The 20,350-nt window shown below is 42.1% G+C and overlaps 1 protein-coding gene across 1 annotated transcript in view; it reads left to right on the top strand.

Annotated features, from left to right (window-relative positions):
• Positions 1 to 12,311: 12,311 nt before the first annotated feature.
• The window catches only part of cyld (cylindromatosis (turban tumor syndrome)), a 48,270-nt gene continuing 40,231 nt past the window's right edge, over positions 12,312 to 20,350 (top strand). Inside the window, exons 1-2 of the mRNA XM_067997895.1 lie at positions 12,312 to 12,434; positions 14,433 to 15,109. Of these exons, the coding sequence (XP_067853996.1) occupies positions 14,609 to 15,109 (501 nt within the window). The 5' untranslated portion in view covers positions 12,312 to 12,434; positions 14,433 to 14,608. The remainder of the gene's footprint in view (positions 12,435 to 14,432; positions 15,110 to 20,350) is intronic.

Below are 20,350 nucleotides of genomic sequence, written 5' to 3'. Positions count from 1 at the left end.
CTGGCCTCCCACGGGTGCAGGGCGCAATTGATTGCACACATGTAGCAATCCAAGGACCTACTCATGAGCCAGGACTGTTCATCAACCGCAAGGGATTTCACTCTATCAATGTGCAGCTGGCTTGCAACCGCCGGAGGAGGTTTCTGCAGATGTGTGCCAGATTCCCTGGCAGCTGCCATGATTCCTTCATTTTGCACGAGTCCAACATCCCAGCCCTCTTCCATGCATAAGACAGAATTAAGGGCTGGCTTGTTGGAGACAAGGGATACCTCTGCAGACGTGGCTCATGACACCTGTGAGAAACCCACCAATGAAGCACAGCAGCGGTACAACAACAGTCATATCATCACCAGGTCTGTCATTGAACAAGCCATTGGAATGGTCAAGATGCATTTCAGGTGCCTGGATCAATCTGGGGGAGCCCTTCAGTACTCACCGGCGAAAGTGTGCAGAATAATAATCGTGTGTTGCATCCTGCACAACATTGCTCAGCGGAGAGGGTTACAGGTAGAGGAGCTCAAATGCACTCATAATGCATCCTCATCTGCTGGCAACATTGAAGAAGAGGAGGAGGAGGAGGATGAAGATGGGGAACTCATCGCCAGAGCAGTGGTGCACATGGCTGCCCATGATGCTAGGACTGCACTCATATCTAATAGGTTCTCATAACAAGATCTGCAAACTGAAGGCAGTGAACTACTCAGGCCGCCTGGAACAACCGCCACCAACACAAGCCACCCCGCCCCCCCCGCGTTTGCACAAAACAATCCTTTGTTGTACACGCGCCCAATGGGTGGCATCATGTCTTGGCGTTCATGATGAAGCACATGAAAGGGCGCTTTCACAAATGGGACTCAAGAATGGGCAAGACATGGCAGTTATGGTGAGAATTATAACATTTAATGTGCATTTAACAAATAACAAATATAAACTAAAAACATGACATTCCGTCAGACACCCTTGTGCATTCCCTTGGTGATTATAAAACCTTAGCCTTCCTCTTCCTAGCGCTTCTATGTGGTGCATCCCCTGTGGCTTCAGCAGAGGTAGTGGCAGGTTGCTCAGATTCATGCTCTGACTGCTAAGATGCTTTTGGCCTATGACCTTTGGATTTTGGAGCCTGTGAGGGCCCCGCCAAAGACTGCTCCACCTGCACCTGTGCAGGGGCAGACTCGTCCATCAGAAGAGGAGGCAGCATTTCAGCTACTGGTTGAACCGGGGGTGGGGGGAGTGCAATGGGTGAGACATGGGAGTGCTTTGAATGGAGTCCCCACTTCTATGTCCCCTTTCACCATCATTCCTCTCCCGGGCCGGCACAGCATCATCCCACCACTCTGCTGGAGAGCAGGCTGGTGAGGAGATGTGGCGCTTTCTAAGGTCATGGATGAAGTTTCTGTCTGCCAGAGTCCACACTGCCGTTGTCCTGGCCTGCATGGACTCATTTGAGAGCCATGATTGAAGCTCAATGGAGGCTGCCATTCTCTCCATCAAAGACATTCCCGCACTTACCTGCACCACAATCCACCAGCGCTGGAATTGGACTCCTCCATTCTATCCGCTGTTGTGGAGAGTGTGCGTGACACCTTTTCCATTACCTCGCAACGGCGGAGCTGTACCTCGATCATTTCAAAGTTTGCAGATGACACGAAACTTGGAAATGTAGTAAACAGTGAGGAGGATAGTAACAGACTGGTGAAATGGGCAGACACATGACAGATGCAATTTTAATGCAGAGAAATGTGAAGTGATACATTTTGGTAGGAAGAATGAGTAAATGGTACAATTTTAAAAGAGTGCAGGAACAGAGAGACCTGGGGGTGCACTTACACAAATCTTTGAAAGTGGCAGGACAAGTTGAGAAGGATGCTAAAAAAGCATATGGGATCCTGGGCTTTATTAATAGAGGCAAAGAGTGCAAAAGCAAGGAAGTTATGCTAAACCATTATAAACCACTGGTTAGGCCTCAGCTGGAGTATTGTGTTCAATTCTGGGCACCACACTTTAGGAAGGATGTCAAGGCCTCAGAGAGGTTGCAGAAGAGATTTACTAGTATGGTTCCAGGGATGAGGGACTTCAGTTATGTGGAGAGACTGGAGAAGCTGGGGTTGTTCTGCTTGGAACAGAGAAGGTTAAGGGAAGATTTGATAGAGGTGTTCAAAATCATGAACGGTTTTGATAGAGTGAATAAGAAGAAACTGTTTCCAGTGGCAGAAGGGTTGGTAACCAAAGGACAAACATTTAAGGTGATTGACAAAACAGCCAGAGGCGACATGAGGATATATTTTTTTACGCTGTGAGTTATAATGATCTGGAATGCACTGCCTGAAAGGGTGGTGGAAGCAGATTCATAGTAACTTTCAAATGGAATTGGATAAATACTTGAAGGGAAAAAATTTACAGGGCCATGGGAAAAGAACTGGGGAATGGGACTAATTGGATAGCTCTTTCAAAGAGCTGCCACAGGCACGATGGGCCAAATGGCCTCCTCCTGTGCTGTACCTACTATGATACTATGATTCTCACTCTCAACGATGTCCCGCAGGGTTCAGCATCTGTGTCCAACTGAGCAAAGCTTGGAGAGGTGTGCGCTCCCCGATGCAGACTCTCCACAGCTGCCCCTGCCACCAATGTCTGCTCGTGCACACTTTTCAGTGGTGATTCACCAGGTAACAACCCAACTGTCTGGCTAACAGGACCCACCGAAGTCCCAGTATCTACGCTGGTGCGTGTCTGGATGTGATGTGACGGTGATTCCTCAGAGGAATTGAGCTCCTCTGAGGAATCACCTGCCTGCCTCATCATCAATCCATGAAGGCCCTGGAAGAGAACATAAAGTAAAATTTAAAAATCATCGCACAAGTTAGTTTCCAATGAGCATACTGAGGTGTGCAACAGGTCAATCATTGATAACATCAATTCATGATGTGTGTGAAGGATGTCAAAGTTCTGTCACCAGCTGTTTGCAAGTTGCCAGTCTCGCCATCTCCAGGCACGGCATGCAACTGTGCGACTGATGTCCATCATCTCCTCCTCCGCATCTGTCAGGGGCACTATTTGTGGTGGCCCCCTCCAATCCTACTCCTCTCCCGTGCATTTTGGGCTCTCCCACAAGGGGAGAAAGAACAGACGTTTGAGTGACGAAGGTGACGTGTTCACCCAATGGATGCATTGCTTTGAATGAGGCTAACAATGAAGCAGATACACCAGAGGGTGAATATCAGACAGTCATCACATTGTATCAGGATTAGGGTGAGTGGGAGTAGTGAGTTGACAAATGGGGAGGTGAGGAAGTGCAGAGAAAGTGAAGGTAAGTTGATGATGAGACTTTAAATGGGTGTGAGGAGAGATGTGATGAAGTATGCTTGGCAAGACAGAGTGAGAGGGGGGTAATGTACACCACAGGATGTAGGTGAATCATTAACTGTACTCACTTTTCCTGACCTGGTTAGGTCATTAAATCATTTCCTACATTGCACCCAGGACCTGTGCACCGTGCTCCTGCTGCTGATCTCCTCTGCCACTTCCAGCCATGCCTTCTTAATGGCAGAAGCAGGGCGCTTCCTCTGGTCGGCCAGGTATAAGACTTCCCTCCTGCTTCTGACACCAGCCAGTAGCAACTCAAGGGAGGAGTGGCTAAAACGGGGTGCTGCCTTTGGCCTATGATGCTGCATTTTTGAATTTTCCTCCTTTCTCCTTCAAAATCTACTGTTGCAATGGCCCTTTAAATACTCCAGTTCACAGCACGTCATTCGGGTGTGTAGTACACCCGCTATGCAGCTTGGAGACACGAAACCTAGACGTAAAATTAAGGGCCTTCAAATTAGTCATGATCGCTTGAGCTGAGGCACAGAAAGGTTTTCTGGGTTTCCCACGCAACTACTCACCCACCCGCTGACTTCCTGCTGTCTTTGGTGCCTTTGACATCTTTGGCAACTCTTCTCTGTTCTGCTTGTGCACCGTGCTCCTGCTGCTGATCTCCTCTGCCACTTCCAGCTACGCCTTCTTAATGGCAGAAGCAGGGTGCTTCCTCTGGTCAGCCAGATATAGGACTTCCCTACTGCTTCTGACACCAGTCAGTAGCAATTCAAAGGAGGAGTGGCTAAAACGGGGTGCTGCCTTTGGCCTATGATGCTATGAATATAATATCCATTGTAGAGAATGCTCTTTCAGCAGAAACTTGGCGATACAGCAGTTTTCTTCAGAATTCTACAGCCAGAACCTGCCTAAGTTGCAACACTCATTTCATGTGGGCAATGACACAGCGTATTATATGTAACATGTGTGAACACTAGGATTTGGTATCAATTTGAGTATCAATTATCCACAAGTCAACAAGCCTAAAACACAGCAGCCCTGACTCTTACCACAGGAATTTCGGGCCAGGTGCAAACCAGCTGGCAATAATGCAGTCTGATGGACTCCTACAGTGCTGTCCAGTATCGCTCAATTTATCACAAGAATAAACTGAAAATGGTTATTAAATGAGCACAAAGAGGGCATAAATAAAGGGAGTCCATTGACAGTAATGGTAATGGAAGTGTACAGCAACAGTTGGCAGAGGGTGGTCATAGCTGGAGTTTATTGCATTACCTTAATTGCTACGTATTTTGTTCACAGCTGAAATGTTCAAAATGTAAGAATGTACAGGACCAGAAAAGACCATTGCGGCCCAGGTGGCCAGTTCTAAAGTTCAAAAATTACCCCCAAACCAATTGTACCCTTTAATTGATTTTTTTGTGCTTACAATAACCATCCAACTCCTTAAAGTTTCTGATACTATCCACTGAAACTATCCACTTACACTATCTCTCTGGGCAGTCTATTGTGCATTCATTACCCTCTGTGAAGTAATTAAATCTAAAGTTACTGTTCACTAAACCGTCACCTGAGCTTGAGTGATCTCCTAGTTGGAGATTGTGGTTATGTCAAATTAGGTTTCAATTTATCTGTACCTCTTAGAATCTTGAAAACTTTAATGCTTACCTGAGCTGCCTTTTTTCCAGTATAAATATTCCCAGCTTTCTTAGTGTCTCCTTGCAATTTAGGTGCCTAAACCCCAGTATCAGTTTAGTTTGCATCCGGTCTATTGTAGCTGTTGTTTCATCTAATGGAGCAAAAATGTTTATTGCAGTTTCAGTTTCTGTCTGCTTGTTGCCTAACATAGGCCTTGTAGATTATTGATGGCCTTTCATCTTTGTCTCCCAACACTAAAAATAAGATTGCGTTACTGATATAATTACCAGAACAATGCTGCCTTGAGTTTCCTTCTCTCTAAAATTATTAAAGCTTTTCTGCAATGGAAAAAGAAAGGAAACTTTAAAATTCTGTTGAATTTCTGCTTGACAGTTCCTTACTGGGAAAACACCATTAGTCCTCTACGGGCTTGATTAAGACTGCGTAATATGGCTCATTGTAGGTATATTGCACATCTGCGAACTTTCAAAACAACATAATGGCCCAGAATTTGCTGTCAAAATAATGATGAGGTTAACGGTGCTCACCGTTATTTATGCACAAATCGCACAACAACTTCAGGCGAGGGCAGATGCGCAGTTAAACGTGAAAATCCAGAAGTTGCTGCGAAAATGGCATCTCGCTGTCTGGCTCACCATTCAAATGCATTGAACGGCGTCAAGTTCCTGTACTTGCATGGTAGTTACGAACTAAACTCGCCACAGAATGTTAGAGCTTGTCCATTTCAGTCTAAGTACCCTTTTTAATGGTGTGACAAGTGTTAGTTACTGCCAAACAATCTCTCTGGCACTGAAAATTAATTTTTGCGAGTGTGGTGTCCCATTCCTTCAGGTTTTAATTGTTAGAGGTATACCGCAAAGTCAAGGGGTGTAAAAAAATAAAATAACATTTGCTATGAAAGGTAATTTGAAGGGCTCCAATGTAGAACCCTTAAACTACAAATCTCCCCATTTTTAGAAAACAATTTTGAAAAATAAATTTTTACTACTCTTTCCATTTAAAGTAGGGTTTTGATGCAAGAATTTTGCTTCAAAATTATGCTGGGGGAGCAGCGTATGAACACAATGGGCATGATTTTAACTTAGAGCCTGGAACCCAGGCCGTCCCTAGATATTCGCATGGGGAACCCGGAAGCCAAATGAGTTCGTTGCAATCCGCGATCGCAACTCAATTGAAGGTGAGTATTTGTACTTCTGGGTTTCCAATGCGCCAGGCAGCCAGATTGACAGGCTGGTTGCCTGTCGGAAGGGAAAGGAGCTGCGAATCAGTGAGGAGTGGCGGGATCCAGCATCGGGAGGGAGGGGTCGGCCGATCGCGGGGTCATGTAGTGCCAGATGAGCTTGTTGGGCCTGGAAGAAGCACTCCTGCTCATCCAGGCCCACAAGCAATGCCTTAAAGGCACTCACTTCATGGATCCGGCCCTTCCTGCCTGATTTCACCTGACGTGAATCAGAAGCGATGGGAAACCTGAACAGGTAAGGTTAAATTCTGTTTACTTTTGTAATTCACAAAAACTTAAGTACCTTAACTATTTCAATGAGGTACATTGCTCCTTTAAGTGCTCGGCGGCTTTAAGTGGGGGCGGGACTTCTGGGTGTCTGTTGCGCGTGTGCATCCAAACACGCCTGGGTTAAACCTGGAAGTGAGTTGGAGCCGGGATGCAGTCCCGCTCCAAACAGCTGTTATTTTAACCTCCCACCCACCCACAACCCACCCGTTCTTGGGGGTTAAAATTACCCCCAATATGTTTGTACAAAATTCTTCCCTCTTGTTTTTTTAACAGGGCATTAACACTACTATCCTGCAGTTTAATTTCAAGACCTTTATGTTTGTGGTGTATTTCAGTAATAAGCCACAATGTTGTCTCTTTATATCAGTGCTGGAATTGTGTAATGTAGTGAAGCTAATCTAAAAGTCACCACTCTAAAGTTACAATCACAATATATGACATTTTATGAAGTTTATAGAGTCCCCATGAATTCCAAAGGACTCTGATGTGCTATGATATGTTTGGGTTAATTGGTGTATCAATGTACTCATTACAAAACATTTCCAGATGTTTGACAGATTGTAAATGTGTGGGCTGCTTTGTGTTTACATGTGTTTCGATAGAAAGAACTTGCATTTATATAGTGCCTTTCACGACCTCAGGACATCCCAATCCCCTCTAAAGTCAATGAAGTACTTTTGAAGTGAAGTCATTTTTGTAAAGTAGAGAAACGTGGCAGCCAATTTGTGCACAGCAAGGTCCCACAAACAGCAATAAGATAAATGACCATTTGATTGGTTTTAGTGATGTTGGTTGAAGGATAAATGTTGTCCAGGACACTGGCATAACTCTACTGCTCTTCTTCAAATAGTGCCTTGGGATCTTTTACATCCACCTGAGAGAGCAGATGGGACTTTGATTTAATGTTTCATTCAAAAGACGGCACCTCTGACAGTGCAGCACTCCCTCAGTACTACAATGGAGTGTCAGTCTAGATTTTGTACTCAAATCCTGGAGTGGGGCTTGACCCCACAACCTTCTGAGTTAGAGGCAAGAGTGTTATCACTGAGCCAAGGCTGGCAATAGATGGATCTAAGCGAACACCAAAATAAATGAAGTTCTGGTACTATAGAGTCCAATGTCATTATTAGAAAATCACCGTAAGCAGCTCTTATGAAGGGTTTATTTTTTATGGGGTTATTTCTACTTAATATTAATGGTGCTTCTGTCAGAATCAGGGCCAAAATTCTAAAAAGGAGTTTGTTGTAAGGAGTTGTTACTGTCCCTCACATTTAGAACAACTATAATTGTGCTGTTTCTGAGAAAACTATTTCTGGAGAATTAATAACACCTTCCTTATAGTAGACTGTTCAGGCTAGCAGTATACTGTAACTCCTTAAACACTCTCTTCCACATTTTTTTGATTTGTGGGTGTTTTGTACAACAACAAAAGGGCCAATTCCAAGTGGGAGTGCCAATTTCTGACAAGTCCAAAACTGAACATAGGGTAGAATAGGGATAGCACCAAAAGTTGAATTCTGATGTTTTCGTTGATAAAAATTTATTGATGATCTTAATAACGGATAAGTCTGCATCATAATAGGAGTAAGTGGAAATAAAATTGATTTCTATTTTAGAAACCAAACATTTGTGGGGGGGGGGGGGGGGGGATTTTCTTCTAAATTCTTGTCCAAAAAGGGAAGTTGCGGGGGTAGAGAATTGAGGAACATAAGGCAGAGAGGCCACCCTAAAATTAGCTGCTCATATTTTCCTTTCCTCCTCTCTCCGCCAACAGTGTCACTTATGTCAGCCACCTACCCATTGCTCGCCCACTGCATTTAAATGATGGTAAGTGGGTAGGAATTAGGATTCAGCTCAATTTCCCTCCATTCCTGCCTCTACACAGTCACTGAAAGAGATGGCCACAAGAATAGAAGTGGTATGGAGACTGTGGCAGTTGAAGGCAGGAGGATTGACTGCAAGATAGGAGTTCTGCCTACCTCCCCTTCTTCCAACCCTTCCAAATGCCAGTTCTTTGACTGCTGGGCTCATTCAGAGCCAACTCAAAATTTAGTGCTGGCACATTAAGGGGCTTCTGTCTGTTAACAATTTCCCCACCAATTTCAGGTGCTGCAGTCTGTGGCCTGCAGCAGCACTCCATCACTTACCTCTCCCTCAACGGTGGACTGTCACTGCGTAATTCATTAATCCCAACCTGGAGAATGGGGTGGGGTTGGACTGGCAGGCAGAAGTTTTTCACTGACCAACTTCTGGCTGCAATGCTGACTTTGAGGCAAATCCCACCCTGACTCTTACATTTTAGAAATTCCAATCAGCTCAGTGGGAAAAATAGACTATATGGTTCAAACCAGATGTGCGGCACCTTTAATTGTCAATGGATTCCTGTTAGCTGATTGTTATTTATTCTGCCTATGTTGCAGTGATTTACACATAAACAGACTCACTTTTAATTAATGATCCATTATTTCTCATGCATGAGATGATCTCAGTCACCTGCTCATATTTACAGGTATGATCTCAGCCATCTTTTCTGCCAGGAGGACTCGCGTATTAAAATTGGCCATTCTCACAAAAAATAATTTCAATGTAAATCACTGAATCACTTATCTGTTTCACAGCCTTGGACTGAAAACAAACTTCACCTGACTAGAATACTCTTCTAAAGGACTTCAGCTCTTCTGCCTGATGTTTTATCGAAGCAGACCGGAAGTGGACATTATCCACTGGTGTCAGGCATTGGGATCCTAACAGAGCGCCTATCAGTTGTCATAGAGTAACTCAACTACGGATGTTGATCAAGAACTGGATTTTTTTTTTGTTTTGAAAAATATAATTGCCAAGGTTTGCAGTTGGTTAGATGAAAACACATCAAAATGTGACACGGAAAGGTTTCAACTGAAAAAGATTACTCCAGTCAAGTAGCAGGGTTTCACAGTGAAATGCTTTAGAAGCTTATTCTTGGGCAAGTGAAATGTGCAAACTGAAACATATGCCATAGAAGATAGAATGAATTATGTTGAAAGTATTTCTTAGTGTCTTCTCCTTTAAAGCTGCACTTGTCATCAATGGTTCTGGTTAGTCAGAATGGAAATTCTTGATGATAAACATGTAATATTACTGTTAGTAGCAAAGTGTATTTTAAACTCTTCAAATTCAGCAACATTAAAAAGATTGTGAACCCACCATCATCTGTACGCATTTCTGTGCATATCCAGGAAATTTTTCTCTTCCCACCACCCCCCCCAACCAACAAAAAAAAATGACAATGCACTTTTAATTGTAGTGGAACTGAAATTTTCCAGACTGCTGCAAACAAAGCCATAGGTATCTTATCCACAAATAACATCCTCTTTCAGATGTAACCACTGGGTATTTTTGCACAAACTAACTCCTTTTGATGACCAACAAACTGTAATTATAATTTGTAAATATGAATAATCTGATTTTGCATAATCACACAGACAAGGCTGTTGTTTTTTATTATTCGTTCATGGGATGTGGGCGTTGCTGGCAAGGCCAGCATTTATTGCGTAGGTGTAAGCTGTTTATAACTACCAGGAACCCATAACGCAAATAGTTGTCATAAGAAAAAAAATACATACCTGAAAAACAAAATTGTTAAATCACTCCATGATACTACTGAGTACTGGTGGATCTCCTGTGGCGTTGCTCGTAAGTTGGCACATATGGTCTGTCTCTGTTGTCTTTGTGTTGTTGGCTCTGTTTTTTTCGCTTCTCTGCTACTTATCACTTCAATTTTTCTGTCCCTTTCTCTTTTCTGGTTCTTTCTGAGTTGTCTTCTATTTCTCTCTCTCTCATTTCCTTGAATTTGACATGGTAGGTGGGTGATAGGGGATAACAAGAATGATGTGATTGAAATTGCGCAATTCCCGTGCAGGGGAGTCGTAAAGCGTACTGGAACCGAGATCCAACACTTTCCATCGCTTTTCAACTGCACCACAATTTGTGGTTCGCGGTGGGTGGGGGAGGGGGCATTTCTGTTGCTAGCCCCTCTTTACATTTTGGCAGCAGTTGAGGGGCATCCCTGGAAATTTTTCACTTGTTGACCATGGGTTTTTCATCTCTTCTTTTGCCTCTCCCAGTAGATTACATGGCTAGGGTGGGAGGTTGTGAGGGTGGTGGGGAGGGAGCAAGTGTTTAGTCATGATGCTCCAGCCATCATGGTGTGGGGCAGGCTTTTCTTGTCTGTCAATTTTGTATGTTTGTAATCCTGCCAGGTACTCATCTAATTTGGCCCAGTGAAATCTATGACTGCTGAGAGCAGGCTTATGATCCATTCTGGGCCAACGTGGGCCCCAAAATTCAAAAAGCAAATGGCAGTCAATCCCTGCAGCATCGATTACCATTGGAACAGGTACCTTGGATTGTCTGAACTCACCTGGATTAAAATGTTGGTGTATTCCAAGGTTGGCCAGATAGGCCTCTGCCCTCCCCACCTCCCCCCCCCCCCCTTTAGAAAGGCAGAGTGCTGATCTGAGATTATGCTACTTCTGCCGGGTGGTGCTTACCCCTATTATTTAAATGACCCATTAACTGGGATTTGGGACAGGATCACAGCAGGAGCATAGCAACAGGTGGAAGTTCTGCCCAGCTGCACTTCCAACGGTCCCATTTCGCCAGAATCTCTAAACCAGGGCATTTCTATTATAAATGTTGACATAAAACTGTTACTCAAAAATCATGACAACATGAAGTAAGATTTGTGGACAGCTACACCATGCCATACTCAAGACTTTTAATAATATTGATAATTACTATAATATCCATGATTTCTGTATCAAGTGTTCCATAATTTTAGAAATTCTACATAGAAAAAAATATACTTTATTGCTTTGCATACTTTTCCAATTATTTCTGTTTTTAAACATTTTTGATTGAATGAGAAGGAAACTGGAGGGAGGATACTTTTCTTCAAAGTACTCCCCCATTCCATGTAGAAAAATATTTGTAATCTCTTTGTAAAAATATCATTTTTATTGGTAGGATGAAGCCCTTTAACAGGAAATAGTTTGGTGTTTCAGAATTCTAAAATAAGTTCATTATAGCTTTCCCCATATAATCAACACAACAGCAGTGGTCTCAGATTTATAACTTGGTTCACTTTACCATTTTTAAAACTCCCTCGAGTGGTTTCAATCCTGTGACCTGTCAGCAAGTTGCTGCTGAAAAATATTCACAATTACACTGGTCAAATGTTTAAAATCTGAATTCATATCTTCAATTTTATGTTCCAGCTGACTTGCTTCCACTTCACACTTATGGAATTTGTGAAGCATATTTTGTCTGGAAAAAATGATCCAGTGGAAATATTAACATGAAAGGGGTGGAGTAACATTATTTTGGCAACAACCTTTCAAGTACAGATTCAGAGTCTATCTTAAACATGGGCTTCAATAAAATATAGCCATTTACATGGAGAATTTAGTTTATTTTCTATACAAACGTACAACGTACAAATAAGTTTGTGCATTATTAATTGCTGTTCTCATTAAGTGTAAGATCTTTGTCTTTGTTGAGCCGCAGAGTTCCGGGACGGGTAATTGCTGGGAAACTCCACCTGCGCACTCTGTCACCCCGGCTCCGCTCCGCAGCCGCAGCGCGATGTACGCATGCCCAATCGGCGCACGGTCCACCAAACGTGATAGCGGAAGCAGTGTGACCTCATTGATTGACACCAACATTAGCCATTCGCAAAGTCAATCGCTTCCGATGCCGTTTCTCATTGGACAATTTATCGGCCCTGTAACGAACCAATGCAATGGAGAGGCGGGACGTAGCACTCGCAGGTTAGGTTGTCGTGCGTTTACTTCCGGCGGGAACATTCTTATATTTACAGCTGTCCGGCGGTTGTCGGGTTTGTTGTTTTTAATCCACTGGCCGCGATCTTGTACAAAGGTCCCGAGAAACAGGCGGGAGGCGATCCGGCTCCGTAAGTGAAACATGGGAACTTGAGTAAAACGCCGATTGCGGAGTGTGTTGTGTACCGGCCCAATACCTCAAATATGCCCCCGGGGGCCTCCGGATTGACCCCTTCAGGCGGACCCCATCACCCGAGGCGGCGATTATTCCTGCACTGCCAGCCCAGGCAGCGGTTCAGCGGCCCCTCCGCTCGAGGGGGCCTGATAGCCAGACCCGAGCCGGATTGTGCCCTGTTCTGGTCGGCCCTTTAATTTAAACTTCCACAATTGCCGCTCCTGCTCTTCCTCACCTGAAGGTGCTGGTTGCCCACCGCTGTGTCTAGACAGTGACCGTTGGCATTAAGAGCTGAGCTTGACGGCTATTAATATCCGAAAGCATCACTGGACAGAAATCAGGAGTGGAAAAACCTGGCTGTTGTTCCCAGCTTCAGCCTGGGGATGCTGAAGCCATTTTTTTTTTTGCACCCTGACCACAACCTATGCTGAGCTAGGTTAACTGCACAGACCAGGGATTGCAATTTAGGAGCTTGCTGGTTTGGATGGTTCAGTGCTGCACCTACCCACACTGCCTTTTAAGTGCTTTCTCAAAGAAAGTGATATTTCAGCTTTGAGAGGTTACTTTTGCAGAGTACAGCCACAGCAATCTATTACACGCTTGATTGAGGTTGAATTTAAGGTCATCCAATGGCATAGTCTAACCAGTCCAGTAGGCATGTTCAGCTTTTTATGGTTGAGCACCAGCTGTCTGCATCAGGATCTGATTCAGAAATGCATGATATGAATGCAAACTGATGGTCAAAAGGCTATGCAACATTGTACAAGGGAGAACAGTACTGCCTGATTAATTTTGATCCTCTATTGCTGCTTTGCTGTATTTTTTGGTGTGAGTGCTTTTCTTTGCTATTGATCACCTTAACTATAGTTCTGCATTGGAAAAGGGGGTGGGGGGGGGGGGTCAATTTAAGAGGAGAATAATTTTCTGTAAGTATGGGTTGTTTAAAATTTGGAAATGAGTTATATTCAGCCCTGAGACTTGCACATGCTGCAGTATTTGCCCAACTAATACACATGATTGTAAATATATTTACACCAGTGGACATTTTTGATAGAAAAGATGGTAAAATAAAAAAACAGCAAAATAAGCAGACAGGAGTTTGGTTGAACATCTCAAATGAACCCCTTTCTGAAGCTGTTAGTTGTACCAGGGAGGGTGTTCCCACTGTCAAGTCTGCAGTGATCCCCATCTTGGACAGATGGTTATTCACCATGATCCAGGCCTGAGTGGCTGACTAACTCAATTAATAATACTAAAGTTCTGCTTCAAAGCTCTTCATAAACATCCTCATCCAACTGGGCAGAAACATCAGTTCGCTTCAACCACACAAAAAAGAAGCCTCATCTAAACAACATTTTCAGCTCAGAATTTTCATTGAATTGATTAAACTGTAGAACATCATGAAAGCTGTGATGCTATGGATGTGAGACTTGAGCAGGAGGTAAACCTAGCCCCGTAGAATTGGAATTAAAAGAATTGTGGCTTGTGAACTTAGAGCAGTTAACTTACAGGCTTTCTTTAATGGCTGAATAGAAAACAGGGCTGACCTGAGCAGGTTCTGTTCAGTTAGGCTGGGTTAGAACTGAGCACTTGTTTTTTTTCTATTCCTAACACTGGCAGGCTTCACCTTGATGAGTTCAAACATTCACAAAGTGAAAACTTGGCTCTGACAAATATCTTCTATAGCTATTATTTGGTATTTGATAAATCCATGACTTGATTTACATACATACATTTTGAAAACTTGAGGCTTGATAATCCTGCTTACTTCAGTAAGTCTAACATTTTAAATTTACACTTAATCAAAACAGTTGTGATTAAATCTTTGCTGAATAATTCATGTATTTATGATGCACACCTTCCTTGTATTTTGTGCAGAAATGAAAGTATGTAACAGTCAATAAAATGTTTGGAATAATGCTATTGAAATGCTGTATCTCCTTTTTCTGTCCAGCTCTTCAGGTGCACCTTTGACTAATGTACTTCACTTGAAGAATTTAGCGTTCTTCTACAGAATCTATTTAATATGTTCAACAGAGTGAAGAGTGGACTTGTTTCATGGCCCTTACAATCGTAGCAACAAGTTCACTTTGAGATACGATCAACACGCTTTTACCTAAAGCTTGTATCATGATGAGTTCTGCTATATGGAACAGAGAGAAAGCCAATGTGATACTTCGAGAAGAGCCCAAATATTATTTGGTTGTTCAAGAATGTAGTGCAGTTGACAGATGCACTCAAATGCCTTTAAGACTATCAAAAGGTAGAATGATAATGCTTAATCGAGGTCCTCATGTTTCGAATATTCACAGTAACAAGAATAAAAGAGGGTATATTACTGTGCAGTGCTTAGAACAGCCTTATGTTATCATGCAAGTTGAAGAAAAAGATTTACAAGAAATTGAGGAAAGAGTAGCTGAACTGCTTTTGGCTGTTTCAACCTGTGATGAGAGGCACCTCCTGTCCAAAAACAAACCAAAACTGCAGAAAGCGCTCCAGATTGATTATGGGTCCAAGGTTAAAGTTCAACTGAGGTCTGGTGGAGAAAAAGTACCTGGTATTGTACAATTCAAGGGGTCCTTACTGCAGAGCAAGTTGCTGCATGAATTGTGTTTTGGAGTGGAATTATTGGTAAGTGTTCAAATCGTTTTTCTGTTTCTTGTATGTAATAAGGCAAATGATATTGGAAAAAGGTGGGGGAAGGAGCTGTAAATGTTGTCTGCCTTTCTTATCAAACCTGGTTGTTGAATAATTAATGGCTGCAATCCTTGTATCAGCTGCCTCTTCTACATGTCTGCTCTGAAAAAAACAATTTTTTTCCTGGTTTGTGGAATGCAATAGAGTATACTGATGGTCATTGATCTCCCTTCTGCCTTTTAATTCAGCGATGGTCACAATCATACATTTGTTTAACTTGCTATCTTGGCTACACTTAGCTCCATATTGACATGGCAAAATTTGACACAGATTTGGAAAATTTAAATGAAAAACAACCCTTTGGAATTACAATTTCTGTAATTAAATCCAGTATGCCTCCAAGTACAAATTATGACATCTTTTGTCTTAATAATAAGACAATTAAATATTGTCTTATAATGTTTGCTTATTCAGTAGTATAATGTTCAACAGTCTGTCTATTATCAGCTATTTGAGTTTCAACAATAACATTTCTTGAGTCTTTGTATATGAAATATATTTGTTTTGGGATGTTTTCCTACACTATACATATGCAAACTGTTTGAAAAAGTATCGAACTGAACAGAAATGAATGAAATATCTCACGGAGTTATTTATAAAATGTAAAATTGTAGGAAATAGTAACTACATAACTTTGGCTGGAACGATACATCGGTACCATCATAGCAAATGCTGAGTAGAGGTGAAAAATTTAAAATTATTAGTGGATGTCCTGTGACTTTGCAGACAGGAGGGAAGGAGACAGTGGTATTCCCCTGGGGTCAGTATTAAGGCCACTGCTCTTTTTGACATATATTTATGACCTGGACTTGGGTATAGCGGGTATAATTTCAAAGTTTGCAGATGACATGAAACTGAAATGTAGTAAACAATGTGGAGGATAGTAACAGACTTCAGGAGGACATAGACAGACTGGTGAAATGGGCAGATGCATGGCAGATGAAATTTAGCGCAGAGAAGTGTGAAATGATGCATTTTGGTAGGAAGAATGAGAAAACTAAATGGAAAAATTTTAAAGGGGGTGCAGGAACAGAGAGACCTCTTGGTGCACATACACAAATCTTTGAAGGTGGCAGGGCAAGTTGAGAAGGCTGTTAAAAAAGCATATGGGAGATTTTTTGTTTACTTTTCCTTTCTGACCCTTCTCTCTTAATCCAATCGTTCTTTTTCCCCTCTTTATTTCACTTTGTCACTGATTTGACATTGAATTCACCCACTCTTAATTTATACGTCCTTCTCAGTCCGCAGAATCATAAAATGATACAGCACAGGAGGAGGCTATTCAGCCCATCATGCCTGTGCTGGCTCTTTGGAAATGTTATCCAGTTAGTCCTACTCTCCTGCTCTTTCCCCATAGCCCTGCAAATTTTCCCCCTTCAAGTTTTTATCCAATTCCCTTTAGAAAGTTATTGGGCCAGAAATCGCTCAGAGCGGCGAGGCAATGCTCACCGCAGCTCCTGCGCATTTAATTCACATAAACACTTGCTGCGGGCTCTGTGGCATCGAATTGCTTGAATTTGAACTTTAAACAAAATGTGCGCTATCAACCCAGCCTCTGCACAGTGTGAGTTGCTGCGCAGCTGGAAACATCGGTGTGGAGAAGACGCGCCCACAAAACCTGTCAGGAAGGGAAGTCATGCCCACAGATTCAGGCTTCATTGCTGAAGCAGGCAAGTAGACTTCATTCATTTAAAGTTAGTATTCTGTATGTCATTGTAAATAAAATAAAAAATCTTTTTATAAAAAGCCAAAGAAATAATTTAATTTAAAAGAGACAGAAGGGAAAAGTTAAAAAAAAAATTAATTTAATTATTTTTTTAATGACCAAAATCTATTAAAATAAGGAGTAACACGAGACTCCAAATTAAAAAAATTAATTTTTAGTTGTTTGGCAGTCATTAAGACTAACCTTGCTGTGAAAACTTATTTTAGATCTGGTATTTTTAAGCATACCTGTTTGGTGGTGTAATTGGTTACTTTCCAGCTGGGCAGATATGCAAGTTAGCACTTTTTCAATGATTTCCCTGATTGCAGCGTGCAATGGCCCTTTTAATTCGAAGCTTAAATCATGGCGAACCACTAGGAGCAATTTCATGATTTCCACATTTTACTGCGCATGTGTAAATGCGGGAACTTGCTCCTTCAATTCACCACTCAAAACTGAGAGCACGCTCCTCCGTAATTTTGGGAGTGATTTCTGGCCCGTTATTGAATCTGCTTCCATCCTTTCAGGCATTGCACTCCAGATCGTAACAACTCACTGCCGAAAATTTTTTTTCTTCATGACTCCTCCGGTTCTTTTGCCAATTACCTTAAATCTGTATCCTCTGGTTACTGATCCTACTGTGACTGGAAACAGTTTCTCCTTATTTACTCAATCAAAACCCTTCATGATTTTGAACCCATCTTTCAAATCTCCTCTTAACTTTGTCTGCTATAAGGCGAAGAACTCCAGTTTCTCTAGTCTCCACGTAACTGAAGTCTTTCATCCCAGGCACTATTCTACTAAATCGCCTCTGCACCTTTTCTAAGGCCTTGCCATGCTTCCTAAAGTGTGGTGCCCAGAATTGGCCACAATACTACAGTTGAGGCCTAACCAGTGGTTGGTAAAGGTTTGGCGTAACTCTCTTGTTTTTGTACTCTGTTTTTATAAAGCCCAGGATTCCTTATGCCTTTTTAACAGCGTTTTCAACTTGTCCTGCCAACTGCTCTTTTTGATATATATTAATGACCTGGACTTGGCTATACAGGGCATTATTTCAAAGTTTGCAGATGACACAAAACTTAGAAATGTAGTAAACAGTGAGGAGAATAATAACAGACTTCAGGAGGACATAGACTGGTGAAATGGGCAGACACATGGCAGATGAAATTTACTGTAGAGAAGTGTGAAGTGGAGGAAGAATGAGGAGAGCCAATATAAACTAAATGGTACAGTTTTAATGAGAGTGCAGGAACAGGGAGACTTGGGGGTGTACGTGCACAAATCTTTGAGTTGGCAGATGCACAAGGTTTGTGTTGGTTTCTGTGGGTTCAGTTTTCCTGTTGCGTTTGTATGGTGTCAAAAAAAAATCATTCTATTCTAATTTAAGTTCTCCAGTTTATTCCACTATTTTTAATCATGTTATTATAGTAGCAGTTTCTGTGGTCCACCGCAGTAGTCTGTCATCACATCCTTTGGAAACATCAAGGTAAAACGTTTCTTGACTTCCCATGTGCAACGCCACAGGAAATTAGAAGTAACATTCTAGTAAATCAAATGATGGCCTTGCAGATCCCCAGGGTCCTGGGAAGTTTCTTATTTGTAACAAGTCTCAATCCAGCTTCCTTAGTCTTTTCCTCCAAATCCTGAGACCTGCTATCTTCTCACTTTTACTTTGTACCCTTCTCAATCATATCCTTGCTATGTTATGGTAACACAGTACACCACGTGGGGTCTAATCAGTGCTTAAACCTGCTTTCACCTTTCTTGATTTGTATTCTATTCCTCTGTTACTGCAACAGTTCCTTGTTTGTTTGCGCTGAAGCCGTACACTGGCCGAATAGTTTCAACAGGTTTTTTTTTTACATAACACGAAGATCCCCTTCCTGGTGAGAAGGGTATGTGTGTACATGCTTTTTAGTTTGGTTACTTTCTCCCAACCTAATTATCTTACATTTATCTTGATAACTTGCATTCTCCATCCGTTGGACCAATTTCCTTAAAAAAAAAATTTAACTCCTTTTTGAATTTAGTTGTATTCCTTTATTCGTTTTGATTCAATTTTGTTATCTTGCTTTTGAAACCCTTATTCAAGTCACTTCCATCTATATTGTTACAAACCTTGCATATGTAGAATCACACTTCAAAGGATTACGCGTCAAAAAGTGACTCCGGGGCAAAAAGTCATTGGGGCAGTATACATACGAACATATGAATTAAGAGCAGGAGTAGGCTATTCGTCCCCTTGAGCCTGCTCTGCCATTTGATAAGACCATGGCTAGTCTGATTGTGACCTCAACTCTATTTTCCTATCTACCTACTATAACCTTTGACTCCCTTGTCAATCAGGAATCTATCTGACTCACCCTTAAAAATATTCAATGACCCTGCCTCCACTGGGATTGCATCAAATATTCCATTGTCTAAATGCGAAGTATATGTAGTAATTGGTAATTGCTGGTCACTCCCATGAGTGTTCTGACGTCTTGCATTCAGGAGTGCATCTGTACTGTCCAATACCTAATTATATGATGGTGTAACAATAGAACCCGTGTGACCTGAACTGGATATTGTTTTTTTTCTCAGGCGCGCTTCTCTAATCTTTCCGAAGGTGGTCTTTGTGCGCCTTCTCTCCATTCAGGAAATTCACCAGTAAACTGGTCAATAAAATCGGCTACCTCCTCCCCGCTTGGGGTTTGGGTTTAAAGAGAACATCTCCTGCTAATCTCAAAATGAATGGGGGCCATCCTGATTAATGGTGATAGGTCTACCTCTCTGTTCTGGTATCATCAGAACTATCAGGAAAGATTGAGCAGGCTGGGGCTCTTTCTCTAGAAAAGAGAAGACTGAGGGGTGACCTGATAGAGGTCTTTAAGATTATGAAAGGGTTTGATAGGGTAGAAGTAAGAGATGTTTCCACTTCAGGGGGAGACCAGAACTAGGGGCAATAAATATAAGATAGTCATTAATAAATCAAATAGGGAATTCAGGAGAAACTTCTTTACCCAGAGAGTGGTTAGAATGTGGAACTTGCTACCACAAGGAGTAGTTGAGGCGATTTAGCATAGATGCATGTAAGGGGAAGCTAAATGAATGCATGAGGTAGAAAGGAATAGAAGGATAGGGTTAGATGAAGTAGGGAGGAAGGAGGTTCCTGCGGATCATAAATACTGGCATGGACCTGTTGGGCCGAATGGCCTGTTTCTGTGCTGTATGTTCTATGTAATTCTTCGTAGTGGTACTGGGGTGAAGCAGCTACCTTCATTGCATCAGTTATAATTAGATGGTGAGCTGTGACATTTCACAAATAAGCTCATTTGGCTTTAATACATATCATCAATGCCTGCAGTCTGTTGATTATTTTTTAAGCCTGTGGGCATTTACTTTGATTTAAAATGCAACATTTAAGCATAATCCCAAATCCTTGCTCTTAAAAAAAAAATCAAAAATCCCCAAGTGTGACACTGACCGAT

Source organism: Heptranchias perlo, chromosome 16 (genome assembly GCF_035084215.1).
Source record: "Heptranchias perlo isolate sHepPer1 chromosome 16, sHepPer1.hap1, whole genome shotgun sequence".
NCBI classification, from domain to species: domain Eukaryota; kingdom Metazoa; phylum Chordata; class Chondrichthyes; order Hexanchiformes; family Hexanchidae; genus Heptranchias; species Heptranchias perlo.
Note: the sequence above shows the minus strand (reverse complement) of the source record. Positions and strands in the feature narration are given on the sequence as shown.